The following is a 21,614-nucleotide window of genomic DNA, read 5'->3' as shown; positions in this document are numbered from 1 at the left end:
GTTGAAGTGACTCACGTATATAATATCTCCAATGAAAAAATTTGTGAGCTGTTTGTTGCAAGTTGTTCGTTATATATTGAACTGTATTGAAACTTCTTTACTATGCTTAAAACAAAAACTATATTTTTTGCTACCTCAACATTAGTCTTCACTATAATAAACAAAGAAAGAAGATCTATTGGAGCTATAAACATTACAATGTGAATATAACCACCTAGAGACACGAATTCGAAGTCCTTTTTAAGGTTTTTGTTTTTGCCCGTACATATTCGCTGGTATCCCGTAGCCCGTAGCTCTTCCAGCTATGCACGGTTTAGTAGGTAAGGTTCTCGAACGCATGGCCGCTTTGGAGCAGCAATAAAGAACCACCCATGCGAGCTCGTTGTGCGCTCGCCACTTGTAATTCGCATATAAGTCTTTGACATCAATTGATTATTTGATCCACAACAGAACTAAGGTATTGTAACCAAAGAACTGTTTTAATTATCTGTTGCAATACGAAATATTTAAACACATTTTACGACATATCACGAGGTTTCTAAACAATATTCGTAGAACATTATAATAATATTATACTAGCTTTTGCCCGCGACTCCGTCCGCGTGGAATAGTTACTTTGGCATAAAGCTAAATTTTACCCCCCACTTCATTTACGTAGAAAGTGAAGATATTTTTGAATTTTAAAATGTTCAGGAGCTATTTAAACCCTTATTTTGAAACCTTCTTTATTGGTGGCTCCACTTGTATTAATCTTAGAGTGACTACGTGATGTTATATAGCCTATAGCCTTCCTCCATAAATGGGCTATCTAACACTGAAAGCATTTTTCAAATCGAACCAATAGTTCCTGAAATTAACGCTTTCAAACAAACAAATTCTTCAGCTTTATAATATTAGTATAGATTATCTGAAAGAGTTTTACTGTTGCTAGATTAAACACTTAATATTCGCGACAATTTACCGAATAATATAAGAACGAACAATAAAAGTTTAAAAAAAATTATACACGCTTTCTACTTTTCCATTCAACGTATTTTAATGACAATAGCTTTTGTGCCAAACAAACAAACGAAACGGCCAAGAATAAAATCCTCTTTTTTTTACCATAAACAATATTTTACGCGGTCATATTTCATTACAATAGCTCCATCTTCCCGAGAGTTATTTTGATTGTTGTCTTGAAAGTAATAGGACAGGGATGTACATATTATTATGTGAGCTTAATTCATAAAAAAAAATATTCAAGAAATAGTTAATAATTATCTTTCATTGATTTCTGCGTAGCTTTTGCTATTTGCTTATTGTTTCAGTACAAATCATTAGGGTATTATTGAAATTTATTCAATCATTATAGGTACATTTGCATCATTCGCTAAAAATATGCTTTTAAAATCTATTAGAAAAAAATGTGATTAAAACATTTGGCGTGCGTATTCCCATTAGATTTAAAAAAAAAAATATAGGTTCGATACAGCAGTAGTTACCACAAATCGTTTAAGGAACACATTTTTATTTCGTACAGCTAAAACATGTTTAGATTTAAAACCAAATTTTAAATAAATTTGAATACGGCACCAACCCTAACATTATGTAGAGCATCATGATACTCACTGAACTACACCAGCAAGATAAGTCGGAAACATGACGTCAAGAATCACGATACTCGATGTAATATAAAATATATTTATGCGAATTTGATTTGTTGGTCTTTGTCGTTTTAACTAAGTAATGTGTTTATTGGAGAATTTATATCAGAATAAGAAACGAGTCGTTCTTTTTAAATGTTACTGGTGGTAGGACCTCTTGTGAGTCCGCGCGGGTAGGTTCCACCGCCCTGCCTATTTCTGCCGTGAAGCAGTAATGCGTTTAGGTTTGAAGGGTAGGGCAGCCGTTGTAACTATACTGAGATCTTAGAGCTTATATCTCAAGGTGGGTGGCGAATTTACGTTGTAGATGTCTATGGGCTCCAATAACCACTTAACACCAGGTGGGCTGTGAGCTCGTCCATCCATCTAAGCAATAAAAAAAAAGTTTATTATTTTAATTTTAACCATTTATTTTGATGTTCGATCAAGAAAAGTATAATTAATGATTTGTGTAAACTTTAAAAAATATATTCGAAGTAGCATTTATCTTAGAGAAATAATTTTCTTGCACACAATAGCCTAGCATAAGATGACCTCAATTTAAAGTTACCCGAGTGGGTACTACATTACTAAGATTATTTTTGTTGTCATCCGGCTTCGCCCCGGAAAGGATCACTAAGAACAATATTTAGGTTAAGCTTCGTGTATTGAGATGACGATGATTTTGCGAGCCAACGACAATCAAATGAAGTTACGATATCAATTTCAGGTCACGTGCTCTACAACGATGCTCTTAGCAGTCATTTTAATGTCGCTCTCCATCCGCCCAGCACCGCCCAGCACCGTCGAACACCATCCAACATCCTTATGCTCAACCTGCCAAGTCCAGATTTATACGCTGAATCAGTTATGTCGCTTACACGAAGCGAGTTTGCCGATTTTCAGTCAATTCTTAATCGAAACCGACCAAATTGCGTTCGTGTGTTAAAGGCTAAATTTATGCAAAAATCTAGCTAACGTTAGTATGGAGATTGTGTGGTTTGCCTTTTTGTATAATCCTGTAAAGTTTGGAAGGTCGTTTCGCCAACGATTTATTGGTAATGTTCTTGTTTTGACGATACGAATGGATGATATATGTATGTGTAAATATCAAGAGCACAGTGGCTTGAAATGTTCGATTCAATACCTTAAAAGGACAGTTGAGTGATTACAAATTTTATTTTATCAAGGAAATCGGTAATTGTGTGGTGAAGTGTCCGAAAAACAATTTATGTTACGTATTGTGGAATGTGATCGGAAAAAAATGAATTAAGAAGACCTTTGATGAAACATTTTGATTGGTATTAAAATGAAGAACGTATTTATGAGTTAAAAATATTGAAACCGTTGGCCTTTTGGGATGTCATCGGTTTGTTTATGAGAAAGTGTATGATATATTTACGTATTTTTTTTAAAGAAGCACCTATTGGTGAATTTTATTAGATCCGATCATAAATATATATTAAAATATTCTAATAAATCTCGCCCCTATTGAATGTTGTATTTCCAAAGAAAAAGTAATCTAAGATATTAAATAGATTGTTTAAAAGAAAAGTTGCCTTTTTGAAAATAAGCAAAGGAAGCTTAGCGTAGATGTGCAGATAAACGTGAAAGTTCAAGTTACTTAGAAGATAAGGCACAATTTGAAGTTAAGTAAGTATAAAGAAAGAGGCTTAAAGCCATAACGGAAATGAGTAGTTTTATGGTCTGCTTTTGAAAGCAATAAAAAAATGGTAGAAATTTGTTCTTGAAAATTAAATTTGGTAAGAAACGAATGTAGAGTTTACAACCCTTTTTCAAATAAAAATCCATTGATATAAATGGTATTACTACATATTTAAAAAAATCTTTGGTTCATATAGACGTTGATCAATATAAGCGGGATGTAAAATTTAAAATAAAGAAAAATAAATGTTCAATTTAAAAAAAAAACTGCAGTTGCATTGCAGTTACTTTCAACAACGAAATCATTTCATGATTTATTTGAATCGTACCTATCAATGTTCTGGGCGAACTCATTTTCTCGTTTTTAATTCTTGTGAAATAACTAAACATACATAAATACATTGAACTCGAATTTTGTACTGAAACATAATGGCACATTAATGCGAAATCTTATTAACGGTTTTAAATTAATTGTCTACTAAACAAGGGAACATCGTAAAACAGGATCTCAGACGAATTAAATTTTTATGTTCGCGTTAAAGTCGAAAATAAATGTTATGGGAGTGTTAAATTATATTGCTCAAAATGAATTCAATTCCGTTCTCTATACTATTGCACAATTGAATGAAAAATTTGATTTTTAATATGAAGAAAAGCAATTTTTTGTAAGTATGACTTAGATTTAATAATCCGGCCTTCCGTGGAAACAAAAAAAGAACAACAAAAAACCAATCACAAGAGCATCTTCGCTAATTGTTATAAAAATAATGGAAATTCAATCATGAATCTTAAGTTGTGATGTTAATAAAGCCTGTAATTAACGAAAGTAACGTACATAGTTCTTAAATTTTATGGTGGCTTGCGGAAGAGCTAAGCCGAAAAGGCACTTAACTACTATCCTAAGCTATGAACGGAAAATTATATTAATTCACTAAGAATAAACATTTGTTGCTTTAGTAGGATCGTACGTAAATGTAATAAATAAATTCAAAGAATCGACCGGTACAATAAGTACTAATCTGAACTGCACAAAATGAATCTATCTCCAAGCCAAATTTTATTCATTTAGATTAGTTCGCGAAATTGAAAACTATTTATTAATTAAAGAGATTAATCAATTCTTAGTGGATCATTGACATAATTAAAACTGATTTTACGGTTTGATCTCGTGTTTTTATTATCATTATAAATATATTTCCGATGTTTCCAATACTTTCAGTTTTCGTGGCCCCGGACAACGTTACGGACGATGTTATTATTCGATATTTGAAAATTGTTTTAAATATCGGAAATAATATGAAGATACTAAAAAACGCTACTATCAAAGTAATTTTAATTAGTTTTTTTTATTTAATTACATTTATTGCCAGTAAATTCGTGTCTTTTGCGCTCATGGAATACTGTATATACGCTAAGCAACGTTAGACCAAGATACTCCATTGATCATATAAAAACTCTTTGAAGAAGGACTCTTGTGTAATAGCGCCGCAATTTCAAGGAATACCTATGCCAGCACGAGTTTCTTCTACGAGTATTGGGATACTTTGGGTGGAGGTTTTGAGCGTTTATCAATATGGGAGTCATTTGGATGGGAAAGGCAACTTGAGGTCAGGAATGCTGGGAGTCTTCAACATATCGGAGCGGTAACTCACGCCTGAGGAAAGACGTTTACTATACAAAGCACAAGTCTGGCTTCGCGAGGAGTGCTGCTCCCACTTCTGGGCCGAGGCTCTCAAATTCCAATTACTTCCATTTAAGGCCATACAAAAAGGGGCCGTTCAAATTTAGTGTTAATCCCATTCACATGGATGATTGGAAGGGTCTACGGATAGTCTTAAATTCTCTGTGTTTTGTACCGTATGTTCCATAGGACTCCCTATGAAGATTTTTTTGAAATGATCGCATCATCTCCTTATTAACGTCGCACCGCCGATCTCCAGAACAAAGCTCCTTCATACTGCCTAGAACCACTGCGTTATCCACAGTGTGTTCAGTGAGATCTTTTCTGCCACGTACCGTCCAGTTTTGGAATGCATTCCCTTCCAGTGTTTCCCATCCGCTATCATATGTCCTTCTTCAAACGAGGCCCACGAATAGTACTCAGCGGTAAAAAGCAGCGTAGCTCTGCCCCTGGCATTGGGCACGTATAAGTGAAGATAACCACCCACCATCAGGTGGGCCGTATTCTCGTTTGCCTACAAGGGCAATAAAAATAAAAAAAGAATTATGGGATAAAAAAATCTATTGTTGATGGAATAGTCTTGGCTGCGCAGACTGCGTTCCCTTTTGCCGATACAAGGGGAAAACAACTAAGTGTATAAAATTCACAATAATTCACATATGTACTGTTTTTAAAATAAGTTTTAAATCTTTGCATATCTTTCATTCTTCTACTATATTATAGGCTTAGCCGGATTAGGAAATTGTGATTTAGATGCCTTTAGCTCGGTGGCGATGTCATAATTAGATTAGCGTTTATTAGATTTATAATAATAATTAAGGTCTTCAGGTATTTAGTCAATATTTTAGTGCGTGATTACACGGTACACTTTAAGTACCCATTAATGATTCGAAACCAAAAATGTTCCACGTTTAATTACTAAATACCTGAAACAATTCGAGATGCTGCCACTGTAGCTTTGTTACTTATTTGTATGTAAAGATTAGTTGGTAAAATACCTATTCTTCTTTATTATTAAGTAAGGTAAATTTTGTTCGCCTTAAACCAAATCCAATACATTTCATTTAATTTACATACTGTAAATGCATTTCTCTCGAACTTTGTTATTTAAATATGAAATTGTGATAATCTGGATTTTATAGTTTTTTTGTTTTTTTTTTAATCGTGATGTTGTCAACTATTTCCATGGTCGTTGCTAGAATTAAGGTGACATTTATCATGTATCTTAGTTTCTATTTAGCGATTGATTTAAATGATTGATTTCAATAAACCGTTCTAGAAAAATTTATATTTATGAATATACGAAAATACTGGAATTGATACGCTTTGCATTTACTTATAGTTTTTTTTAACCGGCCTCTAGAAAGCAGTATCAAGCATATCTCATAAGCAAGAGATCTTCGACGCAAGTCTCAAAGTTGCTGACGTCATACGTATATTGACTATGGGCTCTGGTGACCACTTAAAAGCAAGTCGGCTCATTGGATGTTACGTGAGCTCGCTTACCCATCTAATAAAATAAATTAAGAAGTTACCTACCAACTTCTATTCGCTCCTTAATACAATAACAATAATTTATTTAGCAATAACATACGTTCAGCAGTTTTCGTTGTTCAACTTATAGGAAAACAAAGGATTTTATTATTAGCAGACATTGCCTGTGAAGCCATTTGTAAAATTTATAGTATATATGCTTACTGGATCCCATAGAAAAGAGCTTGAAGAATCAATTATTTGACAAATTTTCTCTAGTCGACGACCAGTAGAAATTACAATTGTTAAAATGTAATTAAGCCGTTAAAGGTATTGATTGGTATTTGGACGAATACATGACATTTTAACAAACTAAGTAGGTACTCTCCACATGTGACGTGTGTCTGTGGCAACAATGCGAACAACAATCCTGTTATTATAGCCGTATCATTATAAAACTTACGGGATAACACGAATTAAAATCACGTACCTATGTACTAATTAAGAATTTTGTGCACTAAACCACGTTTATCTATTAATAACATGAAACTAAAAAATTAATTCTGTATGTTTGTTTGCGAAAGATATAAAGTATGTTAAAAGTATAATTGTGTATATTTTTTTAAATCAATATAAATTTGAAATATTGCTCTGTTTTTCATGAAAATCAAATCCCCTTTTTCCATCTATTTTCCTCAATATCTTATTACCTCAGTGTTTACTTACGATTTCGGTCATAAACCAAAATAGATATTTCTTCCATTTCCATATTTTAGCCTGTTTTTACAGTATCTTTAGTTTTCTCTCAATCAGAACTAGAGCTGATATCGATATCAATACTTTTAGATGAGTAATAGCAGAATAATAATAGGGTGTACAGTCAGTGTACTATCTATAAAAACTATAGGTACGTAATAACGTAACGAAGTTTTTTTTCCCCGTACCTATTCGCTGGTAGCTTAAGAGGCTATTCCAGCTACGTGCACAGGGTTAGGTGAGCTCACGGCCTCAACCTAAGAGTGCTTGGTAACACTGGTCCTAGCAAGAAGATTGCTTTGTAGAATCTCCACTGTATCGCGGCCCACTGAGGAGATCCAGCGAGAAAATTAATGGGCTGTCTTTATAGGGTTAGTTCGCAGACTACGACGAAAAGTTCGACGAGGACGGTGACAGGTGATTGAAGGACCTAACTACACCTATAGTGGATCCGGCGGATCCGAGAAGACAACAAAGTAAGTCGCAGCGTTCCTAATGAGGAGTTCCGCAACCACTTAACATCGGGTTAACCGCTCGTTCACTCATCTAAAGCAGAAAATGTGCATTAAATATAATTACTGGTGGTAGAACCTCTTGTTAGTACGCACGGTTAGGTACCACCACCCTAACTATTTCTGCCGTGAAGCAGTAATGCGTTTGGGTTTGAGGGTGGGGCAGCCGTTGTAACTATACTTGAGACCTTAGAACTTATATCTCAAGGTGGGTGGCGCATTTACGTTGTAGATGTCTATGGGCTCCAGTAACCACTTAACACCAGGTGAGCTGTGAACTCGTGCACCAATCTAAGCAACAAAAATAATAATAATTCCAATACAGGGAAATGAAACTCTCAATGTTTTTATTTAATTTTTATTATTTTCTTTACACATACTTAAAACGGGAGCTAAAACGTTTGAATTATTAAAATATCTATGATTACTTTCTTTGAAATTTAATGATTTCGACAAAAAGTTTAATGTTAAATGCCCCTTCTTCAGCTTTTACAAAAATACTTTTTTTTCTTTCATATATGGGACCGTTTAAAGCACTTCCCCTCCACTTTGCTTATCATAACAACAATGACGTCACAAATTCTAATAAAAAGAAAAGTTCACTTGTCCAATCGGATCAAGAGCAACGGACAAGGCGTGATATATGAGCCAGGTGCAATTAACCGGCTCTCTGAGGAACGCCCAATGTACAATCTATTCCGATTCGAACTAGTGATTGATAACTAAAAAGAAGCGAAGACCCGTGCCAATTATATAAACGAAATGTACACATGTGCTTATATGCAGTATCGACATCTAAAGTAATTACTACTCTAAAACACCTAAATATAGACACATTATCGTTTTAGTTTTAAAAATTGTTACATATTTTATACTTTTTATTATTTAAATATTTGATTACCTACTTTTTTTTACAATTTATTTATTTTATGGTATTTTACTAAATTGTGATTTCTGTATCCGACAGCTAGCTGACTTAAAAGATCTCAAGGACCGAAGTGTCAGAACCGTTTGCCCGTTCAACACGTTACCTTTTTATTGTTGAGGGTCAAGGAATAAAAATCTGAAAATTTTGGTCAGAAAATAAGTTTTTTAATGCATTTTAGTTTTCGGGAATTTTAAATTTAATACGCGTATTTATTACAATCGAAAATCTAACATTTTTATGAAGCGATAACAGGAAAACTAGTCGATAGGAAACAATCATAAAATATGTTTATCATTTAATTATAATTAAGGTATTCGATACATATTTAAAAGAGCCCAACATGATGTCAAACCACCGCAAGGAATGTACCTGCTAAACATTTCAGATCGATTTTTACTAATAAAAATCATCATTGAAGAATCGCAGTCGCATTGGTATGGCCATTTAATTTCAAATGTAAATTTAGTAAAACTGATTATGCTATTAACAATTTTGTGAATTTAATTTTCATATAAGTCACAACTACTGATTATTTTTGAATCCTTTGAGTACTATTACGTTTTTGCCGCATTTTGTAAATGCCACTGTCCAAAAAAAGGTAAAGTCCCATTTTTCTTTCACATTAGACGGATTCATAGCATCAAGGCTCACATATATTTCAATGTATTATTCCTTCACAACAAAGATCGTTTGTGTTACGTATGCAATTGCATCACCCTAAAAAACTATTATGGATGTCTTACCCATTATAGCAGACCAACAAATAGTTGCCCCGACAGTAAAAAGTAATAATACAACATTCTAATGAGTGTGCTTAGTGCGAGTTTTTTAACGTTCTCGATAGCGTAAAAGTTAACTCTGCATACAGTTGTAACAGCGTCCCTAGCGGCAAACATAGGCAAGAGCGCTATCGAGAATGTTAAAAAACTTGCACTAAGCACACAGTTGCTCCGCAGCTAGCACCCTCTATGCATCAATTTTGTATTATGGATTTCAAATGAACAAACCTTTAAAATCCAATTAATCATTTGGATGTAAGAAAAATGTACAAAATTGTACATAAACTTACATTCCCTATTGACGATAAAACGTAGCTTTCACGGTACTGTAGACCTACAACAACTTTTCTATAAGACGCTTCAGGAATCTAACAGAACCTAGTAGGATTTAATTTGAATACCTACAGGAGAATTCTGTATGACATAGAAGGTTTACCGTTTTTTAGACTTTAGCTTCTAAAAAGAGTAGACCACAAAGCATCTTATAGTTTAATAAAGGTTTATACATACTCTTTGTATTTACAGTTTACCTAAATAGCCTGATTATCTAATAAAACAAGATGTTCAACATTTTAGTCACACCAAATCACTTAAACAAATACCTTATGTTAGCAACTTACCAATTTACCAAGTTTAGAGAAATCATCTAAAAAATTCTATGTTTTGTTTAAGTGAAGTAAAATATATTATATTCTAACTAATTGTAAATTTATTATTTTCAAATTTTTTCATTTTGATCAAAACAAGCTATCTTGGTTATCTTTTTACATTAATTTTATGAGAATCGAGGAATAGGCATCATCTGGACGGCGAAGCGGAATCTAGCCTGTTTTATGTTACATATTACAATATTTTCTTGGTAACAAGATATTTATACAAAATAGATTATTTTTGGCATGATTACTGAAAATGATAACATGATTGAACAGAAAAACCTCAAAATATTTGGTAACTACACACACATTATACAATCCTTAACACAAATTAATAAGATTTGTTTATTAATTAACATTTTTACGGCTGTCTTCATGCGCCAGAGTCGTCATGTGGTATTGATAACCAAGGCTTACCAACCAACTTTGCCAACTTAACCAACTTTAGTAGGCAGCGGGTTGGCTCTGCCCCTGGCATTGCTGAAGTCCATGGGCGACGGTAACCACTCACCATCAGGTGGGCCGTATGCTCGTCTGCCTACAAGGGCAAAAAAAAACCTTAGTAGATTTTTTTTATATACTTGTCATCATCATACAATCGTGAATATCGTTAAAACTGGCTAATCTGACACTGAATGGATGCATTTGGTTTGCATATCTCAGTAGCTTTATAGAACAAAATAGATTATTATTTCTTGCTAAAACTTGTCTATGTTCTAAGCACAATGTGTGTTAGTTTTTTGTTTTTTTATATATATATAAAACATTTATGCCATTAGGAGTTATGCATTAAGTTTGCAACATTTTATTCCATTGTAAATCTTGTAACGCTGAGCTTTAAGCATAAAACCATCTCGTTACATGTCATTATCAAAGTCTGTTTAGTACTGATTTGGTGAAAATAAGCTTTAGATTACATTTGATCTAATTTATAAATTTTACAAGTGATTGAATGAACTAGTTAGAAATTATAGAGGGGCAAATACATTTTTTTAGAAATTAGTACTCTTATTAAAACTATGTTAGTAAAGTATATTTTTTAGTATAATAATATGATTATTTGGTTTATTTATTATTTATTTTATTCATATAATGCAAAAGTTTTAGTATATAATATTTTATACCATTTGTTACCACTTCCTTACAGAAATGTACAAAGGACATTTTGGTCAAACATTTAGCATTAAAATAAATACGTCAAATCATACGTCTACCATAGACATTACATTTGAGTGGCAAGAAAAGAAAAAAAAAACGAACAATTAATTTTCATAAAATAATGCCTTAAAGGAATGTTAATAAAAAATAAGCTATTTTTTGTTGATCTAGTATTTTACTTTGCATGTAAAAAACCAACAAAAGATCTTTTATTTATTTAATTTTGTATTTAGAAAATTCACAGAAAAGAGAGGGCTGTTCCACAACCATATGTTTTAGTAAGATCTAATAAAAATGTTATTTAAATTAAAAAAAATAAACTTTTTCATAGAATTGGGTGATCTATAAGTCTCAAGTTTAACATGGGACTTATCTTCGTTTATTCACTGAAATTCGTCATCGGAGCTGAGCAGCGTGGTCTTCTCGTGGTAATTGGTGGCGTGGCAGATGGTAGCGACGCGCTGGGGCGGCGGGCGAGGAGCCAGAGCCGCTCCTTCCTCCCCACGCTTACCGGATTCCGTGTGACCGCGCATTACTATCATATCACAAAACTCTGCTTAGGGCTGATTCACATAAGAAAAAATAATCGAATACAAGTGGCGGGATTACCATTTACATTTTAGACAAAAAAAACTCGTATAGATCCGGCGACCAGTGGCGGATTTGCAGTCTCGGCCGCCCTAGGTCCCAACCATCAGCCGCCCCTTTCTCAGCATTCATCATATAGACTACATAATGAAATTACTTTATTGCCAAATTTTATCTAAATAGATTTAGAAGTTTAGAAAAAAAAATTAGTAATTAGCGGTATCGATTGCACCATGCAGTGCAGTCCGCCCGCCATACGTTATAATAAGTTCTTTGACACGATTGGAGCCGCCCCTACATCTGACCGCCCTAAGCCTGGGCCTACCGGGCCTTAGGGTAAATCCGCCACTGCCGGCGACAATCAATACAACAATGAAACTAGACGTATTTCAATTGAAACTCGTATGTATGTTCGTTTCCGGCAAGACTAATCTTAATTTTTAATTGATATTCCCGCCTGCTTGTATCCGAAAAAATCTTCTTGCGTACATCAGCCCATAAATTATAAATATTAAACACCCGTTCACCAAATAACTAAGGCCTACATTCCGATTTAAGGAGTTTGGTTTATCTGAGCACAGTATTAGTTATATTTAACACTCGCACATACGTTAAAAATCCACAACCGAGAAACATTGAAATGTAATCCATTTATTTTAAATTTGTAACCAGCACCACCACCTTAAATTCATTAATGCAAATTTACTGTGACGTGCGTTTCTGCTTTATCTATTTTTAGTGAATCAAAACTTAAAAATGTGTTGATATTTTATTATAAATTTGCTTGTGTTTTAATAAATTTTAATGTTTTAGTTCCAAAAAGCGGTGTCTGTTTGTGCAAATTTTATTGTGGTATGAATTACTCGTAGATTTATACTTAAAATTTTACAAAATTATGAAAATTAGTATTTCTATATTTTCTGTAACCTCAAATGTTGTAGCATCAGAATGTATGTAAGTAAATATGATTGCGTTTTAATTGTAGAAAAAGTAAGGATATATATTAGTTATTCGCATACAAATCGAGATTTCGACGTCAAATCTCAAGATTCGTCCTATTGATGTCAATGGGCAGTTCGTCTGCCCATAAGCTAGTAAGGTAGCCAGAGATTAAACGTTGTGTGTAACTGAACTACTCCCAAACAAAAAGTACATTATTTATTACTAGAAACTAGTGTTTATATCAGTATAACAGCATGCAACAACACGTAAAACATACCATGGTTTTAGTGACATGATACATGCAAGCAAATTAATGTCAAAAAGAAGCCAAATATCCGACCATCTACTCATATTATTGGAAGCTTTTTTTTGAGATCGTACATTTTATTAAAAACACTGACAAATTAAAATTGCACTTATTATGTTTTATTACGATTTTCTTGATATTACGAATACTTTCCGAAGTCACAGACAAACTTTACCTGCTGAATTCAAATGTAAGTGTTTTTAATAAATATATTTCTTACCTCATTGAACTCCGTTGAACGCCAACTTTACTGTATATCTAATTTGTAAAACATTGAATGTATTTTACTAAATAAAATACTATTTATGAAGAGAGTTTATTAATTAACGGGTGGCAAATTACAGTTTTAATAAAATTGTGGTAGAAACGCCGACTATAATATACCAAACTTAACCTATCTATAATGAAATGAAAAAAGATACAACTAAAATATAAAAAAATCTTAAAATTTCTAAATTAAAAAGAAAATGTTTGGTTTTATAGACATTTAATAAAAAAGCGGATTTTACAAAGCTATGTTAAGATAATTTTATTTCGAAAACGTATATACCACTTTTTGGTATGGCAACACATAATGAATGGCCAGACAGCCACGTAAGAGGTCGTGTTTATTAAATTCTATTCTAAATTTTCAATTAAAGGATTTTATCCAGTAACCATAGAAAAAGAAAAAAAAATCACAGAAAGAAATCGTTTCATATGGTAAACCCAAAAGTTTAAAGCGCGCACTTTACACAAAAAATGTCTCAAATTTATTATTGAATATATTTTTTTTATATTTTATGGCCTGTTTTAAATATTGAAGGTTCTATTGCCTGCACATTATATGTACGCTTGCACCTGATCGATACTATGATAGATCAATCATTTGATTAGATTTATAGCCTTTTGTTTTAATATTTATTGATTGACTTACAATTCATCATGAAATAAGAAAGACGTAGATAATTTTAAAACCAGTGAACTAGAATACTTTAAATCGATGAAAACCGTGACTGATGTTTTGACAAAGTAAACGTGCGCAACTATTAAAACTAAAAATCAATTTCATTAGTGAAGGAATCACCAAAAGATGTCGTCTTCCTTTATTTATTCTAAAACAAGAGAGACATCGACCTGTTCTATCAGATTTATATTAATAAGTTGATAACAGATAAATATAAAAAAAGATAAGGTAACAAATATGGCAATTAGTAGTCCGAATTATTAGTGCGGCAACATCAAACAAGGTGTGTAATTTGTGTTTTATACAAATGTTTTTTTAAACACTATATAGTGCGATTACGGACTAGCCAAATACCTGTTATTTATAAAGTACTAATTCAAAATCGATTTCGTTAAATACCGAGCACTTGAAATTCGTATTTCTTTTAGTAATAATAATATAATCTAGATCAAGAATTTAAGTAAAAAAAATCGTGTTTTTAAACTCTTTTTTTTTTAAATAAAAATATTATTTTATTTTAAGCATTGAAATAATTTTAATGAAATTATAAAAAAAACATATGAGATGAAATTAAAACTAGCTTACTAATGAAACAATTATGCTGTTGACTTTTTCGTTTCCGTTAGCAACAATGACAATGCGAATGAGGTTGTTAACCCTGTTCACTTATATAACGCTATTAATTAGGAAGTGCATATAATCACAAATCAAATAAAAAAATATTGTTTATTAAAACTTTTAACAGGTAACGCGGGTGCCGAAGGATTTAAGAAAAAAAAACCCGTGTAAGTAAATTTGAATAACATTACTGTCACTCCCTTCAAACTTCAACGAAAAGAGCACGAAAAGGACTAGCACAGGTCGGTTTGAAAATTTCCGTGAAATTCGACATTTCGTGTTCCCCTATCCTCCAAAAGTGGAATGATTAAAATTTTTTTTTTTTTTTCTTTAAAAACATTTTAGCGTCGTTGTGATTTGAAACTCCATTAAACGGAAATGACATTCGAAAAGCGAACAATAAAAAGAGACAAACGTATAAACCGCCTGCGAGAGAATGAGATGGACTAAAATTTTCATTACACTGCTGTCGAGAGTGAATAGCATATTTGTTTTTTTTTTATAATGTAATTTATACCTGTACGTTTTGATTTTATTTGTTCTAACCGCATATTATTATTTTATCAGAGTATAAAGGAGGGCACGGCAGTAGTAGATATCGTATCTATATTATATGTATTTAATTAAATATTTACTATGGGGTTTCTATGCAGGGAGGAAACGTTCGCGTGAACAAAACGTAACTCGCGCTTGCTTTTTAAGCACAACAAATAATGAAATAACGTAATTAAATCAGCCAAATAAAAAGCACACCTAAACGATAATAAGGTACACGTAAATAATGTTAGTGGCGTTTCCATGCTCGGATGTTAAATTAGATGTTTTTTTATTTATTTATTTATTGCGAAATGTATTTATCAGAGAACACGACAATGCGTTTCATGCACAGCTATGGCGGTTTTTATAGTTTCTCATAAGGCAGGTGAGAAGTAACATCTGAAAGGAAATGAAAACAAAAAAAAATATAATTTTTTCCGATCTATTGAATTTTCTATTCCCATTTACGATTTTATTATGGTTTTGCGGTTGCGTTCGAAAGTTTAATGTTTAACTTCAAAAAATAATAATCACAAAATATGTATGTAACCATAATGATTTGTCATGCTTTCGAATTCCATTTTTAAATTTTTATTTTCAATAACGAAACTACCCACTTTATTATTTATCTGTGCAAATCAAATGGTGTATCAAGACGAAATATGTTTTCAGATGACGTCGCATCACTATTATCGATATTGCTCTTGCTAGGGCTAGTGTTAGCAAGATCATCTCGGGATCGAGAGCCTTGTGAGCTAACGTACCAGTCCCCGCGTAGTTATAACGTCTTAGACTACCAACGATTAGGTAGAGTAAAAAAAAACTATCGATTACATTACGCAAATAAAATACATACACAGGCTTATATGAAGGCGTCATGCGCTAAATGACATAATACAAATGATCGTAAACTCGTTTCTTACCGGAGCTGTACTGGGTGTACTGCTGGTACTGCGGATGGAAGTTGTGGAAGGCGTCCGTCATTATGTCCTTGGGATTCATTGTCTCCTGAAAATTTCAAAGAAACATATCGTGTTCGCATATTTTCTTTTGAACGATATATAGTTATATATCTACTAGGTTTTGCCCGCGACTTCGTCCGCGTGGAACAGTTACTTTGGCATAACGCTAAATTTTACCGGCGACTTCAGTTACGTAGAAAGTGAAAATATTTTTGAATAATAGAATGTCAAAGAGCTATTTAAGGTACTAAAATCACGCTTTTTAACCGACTTCAAAAGACGAGACTATCAGTTCGACCACCATTTTTTATCTATGTATGTTCACCGATTTCTCGAGAATGCTTGAATCGATTGTTCCGGCGCCTTGTACATCAATATTACGCGCTTGATCATTATTTTGCTGCGATGTTATTTTAAAACTGCGATATCTTCGTATACTCATTAAAATACTCATAACGAGATACTCATTAAAACCGCGTGGGTAAATTTCTTTCAAATTAAATACTTGTAATGAATAACGTATTTATTTGGATAGGGATTATCTTCGTAAGAATACCTTCACAAATAATGCTTTATTTTAGAGCAAATTTCGTTAGCATAAAAGAACGTTATAGTGAGCCAACCTTAACATATAGACATATGCCGTCGCGGACTTTTTTAGATCTTTTAAAGGGGAACAATAAAAAATAAATATAAAAAGTTGCTACGGTTTGACTGGCAAGATTGTCATGTGAAGGTTTCTGAAGAGCGTACCTTGAGGCTGCTGGAGATCGACTGCATGGTGAGGGAGCGGTGCGGGTCGCGGTGCGAGTGCACGTACACGGCGGCCGGGAACGCGTACCGCAACGCCACCGCCGCCGCGCACATCTCGATGCAGATCAGGAAGTTCTGGTAGCCGGCCGACACGGTACCGGCCGTCGTGGGAACGTTGCTCGCGTCCAGTATCGGGGAGATCACTTGCGCCTTCTCAAGTATGGCCAGGGCGACGCCTGTAAGCACAGTCAAACAACACGTCTTTACGGATCCATCAGATCCAATTTTTTTTTTGCCTATAGACATCTACGAGGTAAATGCGCCACCCACCTTGAGATACAAGTTCTAAGGTCTCATCGCTTCATACGAATGCACCGGACGTCTTATCCTTTAGGCCACGACGACTTCATATATTTTAAATAAATCAATCCAATACGTATATTACGATTCGAACAGGTCGAGACATTTCAAACGCTCAAATGCATTGAATGGAACTCACCTTGCCAGAACGAAAGGAAGATGACAGATTTAACGGTGAAGAACTTCAGAACCGGATCGAAAGGCTTCAGCATCTCCCTGGTGGCTCCGAGGAAGAGGAACAGGCCGTAGAGTGCCAAGCTCACGGAGAAATTATTGATGATCGTTATGTAAATGTAGCCGCCGTTGGGACTCCAGTCGCCGTCGTGGTAATGCCCGAAAGCCTGTAATACAAACATATAACTTTTTTAACGAACTAACAAATTCACGACCCATTTGGTTTACGTGGTTACCATAATCATAAACATCACAGGCAAAAGGTTACATATTACCTATAAATTCCATGATCCAGAACGTCACATATTTAATCTATGACACAATAGAATTTCCCGCAAGTAAATTTTGTCAGTGACGCAGTCACGTCCGAAGAATCGTCAAAAAAAAAGGTAATCGCCCACAGAACTAAAGCAACTGAAGACAGCCGATGAACAAGTCGGTCAACGCTCTTTCCTTCTCACAATAGTCCTGTTTCATAAGCACCGCCTACATTGCACTTTAAAACAATACGACTGGGTAATTGTGTACATCCACCTCCTTACTTTATTGTACTTAGTACAAATTGTTGTCCACCCACGTCAGTTCTGAGTATCGCAATTGTATTGCATGACGGTTAACCAATTTATAATACAAGAACTAATGATTCGTAGCGAATAGGCAAGATGATGGTATCTACTCATTTTTACAATAATGCACTGTCGAATGCACCTATTGGCACCTATTATTTTAATTGACATCTGTCATGTACCTCTTGTCAATTTGTCAATGTTATTTGTTGATGATCACTTTGTTTGTGCAGCTAAATAAATACTCTGACGGGCTTGCGATATGATTTACGACCACAATTCTCGAAGAACGCAGTCACAAATTATCGGACGAATTATTTTTACGATACTCGCTAAAAGCGATGGTTTGATATATAATTTGTAATTGTCACACTCAAGTATTTTTTCGATTTTATCACTTAACTCTATTCTATATTTGTAGCACGTGATACGTTTTTAATTATTTTCGTGGGACAGGCGATAATAATACAACACTAATTTTCAATAACGGTTATCTCACCCTTACCTATTCTAATAGCCCCTGAGGTTACTAAAACAGGCAGAAAAAAAAATGCCACCCCTCAAATCGGTAAATACAGAATTTTGCTTCGAAATCGATTCAGTCACGTTTCAAACTACATCCGTCACGGTTTAATTCGGAGCGCTTTAGTGATGGTTTAAAAAAAATTAACTAGGTTAACTGGCCATAAAACTAAAATTCATTAAGCGTAACAAGAATGCCCATAACTCGGACCGGGCGTCTGCTTCGGTACCGCAAGTTTCCGACGCAAATTAATCCGGAGGTCTTGACCTCTCGAGTACAAACTATTAATTCAGCCCTAAAGGCTATTAGCAACTACACCGGTCCGATTGTTCGTCTCTTTCTAGTAGCCGGTTTAGAGTAAGATAGAAAACATATACTTAACACTTAACACCAGGTGGGCTGTGAGCTCGTCCACCCATCTAAGCAATATAAAAAAAACCTCGCCCACCTTCAGACATGTGATAGAAGTCTCAATTATATTGTGTAACGGCTATTACAACCTTTCAGCCCAATTCCTGAACTTCCTTCAGAAATGACGGGACAGTGGTTCTACCTACCCGCGTGGACTTACAACACCCTCCCCCCTCGCCAGTACAACATCAAAAACAAATACGCCGTAGTGTTATAATTGAACCTGTTTGAATGGCCTCAGGTTAGGGCCCCGTGTGCTCACCTACTAGTTCTGTGAATCTAGTATGACCCCTGGGGGTTACTAGAATAGGTAGGATAAAAAATTAAATAAAAGTGTTTCAACTGATTCGTTCGCGATCACCGAATTCGTAACTGCGTCATATACTACAAGATTTGTTTGTGTTAAGATGGGTTTTTTCTCCTTCTATAACTCTTTATACCGCCAGACCTGGAAGCGCATTGCCTGGAGGGCGGTTGTCGGGAGCATGGGCGACCTAACTACTGCACATATAGCGTCAACGTGACCACAACCACTCTGACAAGAGTGTCCGACTGAGAAGAAGAAGAAGAAGAACTCTATACACGAAGTTATTGGTGTTGAATTTGTTTTAAATTCGAAATTTAAATTCGTAAACCAGTTACATTCTTAGAAATTCGTAACAAAGAACGTTTGTTTGTATGTACAGAATGTAGAAACAAAAAAACCCAACATTAATCACGTACGTGACTAACCAAAGTTTATCTCCGCAATTAAAGTGCTTTATCGACATCGTTCTACTGATAATGGTATTCTTGTTTTCTACGATTCCATTATTTTTTTATGTTGTTTTCGAAGACGAACCAACAGCCCATCTGACGGGGAGTGGTCCTTAATAACCATGGACATCAACAAAACCGGGCACAGTTGAGCAGTTGCTTTCAAAACACTTGAAAAGTTTGGTCAAAGTCCACGTTTTGTTTCCAATGTACGTACATATATGAATAACACAATAGAAAATGCTTAGATCAGGGTCGACGAAACTGAAATGTTATTGTTTTTTTTTTATATGAGTACTAGCTGTACCCGTCCGCTTCGCTGGGCATTTAAAATTAACATTATTATTTTTCACCCCCACAAAGATTCTCATCATTAACGCCCCCGCAACTGGCGTAGGGAGTCCAACACTCATATAAATATTAGCCTATCCATTAAGTACATGTATTTTCTACATGGATACCAAGTTTCAAGTCAATCGGATGCATGGTTCAGTAGTTATAACGGAACATTCGTAAAAACCACTGCAGATTTATACATTACTATAGAGAGTATAGATTTGTAAGTCGTCGTGGCCTAACGGATAAGACGTCCGGTGCATTCGTGTTGAGCGATGCACCGGTGTTCGAATCTCAGACGGGTACCAATTTTTCTAATGAAATACATACGTACTCATCAAATCACGATTGACTTCCACGGTGAAGGAGTAACATCATGAAATAAAAATCAAACCCGCAAAATTATAATTTTCGTAATTACTGGTGGTAGGACCTCTTGCGAGTCCGCACGGGTTGGTACCACCACTCCTGCCTATTTCTGCCGCGCAGCAGTAATGCGTTTCGGTTTGAAGGGTGGGGCAGCCGTTGTAACTATACTCGAGACCTTAGAACTTATATCTCAAGATGGGTGGCGCATTTACGTTGTGGATGTCTATGGGCTGGCAACCACTTAACACCAGATGGGCTGTGAGCTCGTCCATCCATCTAAGCAATAAAAAAAAAGAAGATAAAATCACCTGCAAGAAAATGATGACGAAAGCGCAAAGCGGCTTTATGAGGCAGAACTGTAGGGTTGCCTGCTTGCAGAAACGGAGGAAGCCGATCGTGTACGTTGCTCCTGCCAGGCAACACGTGCCGTTGACGCAGGACGCGCGCACCGGCCGCCCGCGCAGCTCCGACATTATGTTCCCTTCGCCCCCGAGGTACTCGTAGCACAGGGACAAGAAGCTATAGATCACGAACGCTACGAACAAGAAAACAATAAGAGTCTAGGTAAATACGCAGAGGTGTAGTGTACACAAAGAAACAAAGCATTAGTCGCCGAGGGAACGAACGACCTTATTACCTCGTATTAAATGGGAAAACTTTGATATACTTGTGTGTATACTTATATATTATGGCATAGCATAGCATAGTATTAGCATAGCATTTAGTATATAACATAATTAATAGGTGTAATCTCGCATATCCCCCTAATAAGGCGGACGACCCAGAAACATAGGCTTCTTCATAATCGTAAACTAGGATTAAGATGATTATTAAACATGGAGTACACGCAAGAAGACGTTTTCCTTTAACAACTCCCAAAGTACAACATTACATGGCGACCCTGCCAAACGGTTAATTTTGTCAGTTTAATGTAACCTTACAACTTAATGACGTCGTGCCCTAAAGGATAAGACGTCCGGTGCATATGTAGTGATGCACCAGTAATCGAATCCCGTAGGCGGGTACCAATTTTACGTACGAAATACGTACTTAACAAATGTTCACGATTTACTTCCAAGGAAGGAAGGAATACCATCGTGTAATAAAAATCAAACTCACAAAAAATATGATTTGGTAATTACTGGTGGTAGGACGTCTTGTAAGTCCGCTCGGGTAGGTACCACAACCCCGCCTATTTGCCGTGAAGCAGTAATGCGTTTCGGTTTGAAGGGCGGG

The 21,614-nt window shown here is 34.9% G+C and overlaps 2 protein-coding genes across 5 annotated transcripts in view; one reads left to right on the top strand and one right to left on the bottom strand.

Annotated features, from left to right (window-relative positions):
- LOC114247644 (dual specificity protein phosphatase 22) overlaps positions 1-4,918 on the top strand; it is a 41,932-nt gene extending 37,014 nt beyond the window's left edge. The window contains exon 9 of one of the 2 annotated variants that reach the window (XM_028180648.2): positions 2,356-4,918. Coding sequence is in view for 1 of the 2 variants with exons in the window: in XM_089731464.1 (XP_089587590.1) it covers positions 2,356-2,383 (28 nt within the window). In the remaining variant the exon portion in view is untranslated. The remainder of the gene's footprint in view (positions 1-2,355) is intronic. The other variant, XM_089731464.1, reaches the window with a different exon arrangement.
- Positions 4,919-8,056: 3,138 nt separating this feature from the next.
- Positions 8,057-21,614, bottom strand: part of Tmep (Transmembrane endosomal protein) — a 37,568-nt gene continuing 24,010 nt past the window's right edge. Inside the window, exons 4-8 of one of the 3 annotated variants that reach the window (XM_028180681.2) lie at positions 20,687-20,913; positions 17,383-17,584; positions 16,884-17,119; positions 16,092-16,176; positions 8,057-11,765 (exon numbers count right to left, since the gene is read on the bottom strand). In XM_028180681.2, the coding sequence (XP_028036482.1) occupies positions 11,614-11,765; positions 16,092-16,176; positions 16,884-17,119; positions 17,383-17,584; positions 20,687-20,913 (902 nt within the window). In that variant the 3' untranslated portion in view covers positions 8,057-11,613. Of the gene's footprint in view, positions 11,766-13,299; positions 13,326-13,369; positions 15,568-16,091; positions 16,177-16,883; positions 17,120-17,382; positions 17,585-20,686; positions 20,914-21,614 lie in introns of those variants that run through there. The other 2 variants (XM_089731463.1, XM_028180682.2) reach the window with 2 other exon arrangements.

The sequence above is a fragment of the Bombyx mandarina genome, chromosome 11 (genome assembly GCF_030267445.1).
Source record: "Bombyx mandarina strain Sakado chromosome 11, ASM3026744v2".
Taxonomy (NCBI): domain Eukaryota; kingdom Metazoa; phylum Arthropoda; class Insecta; order Lepidoptera; family Bombycidae; genus Bombyx; species Bombyx mandarina.
This window is presented reverse-complemented; position numbering and strand designations above follow the sequence as displayed.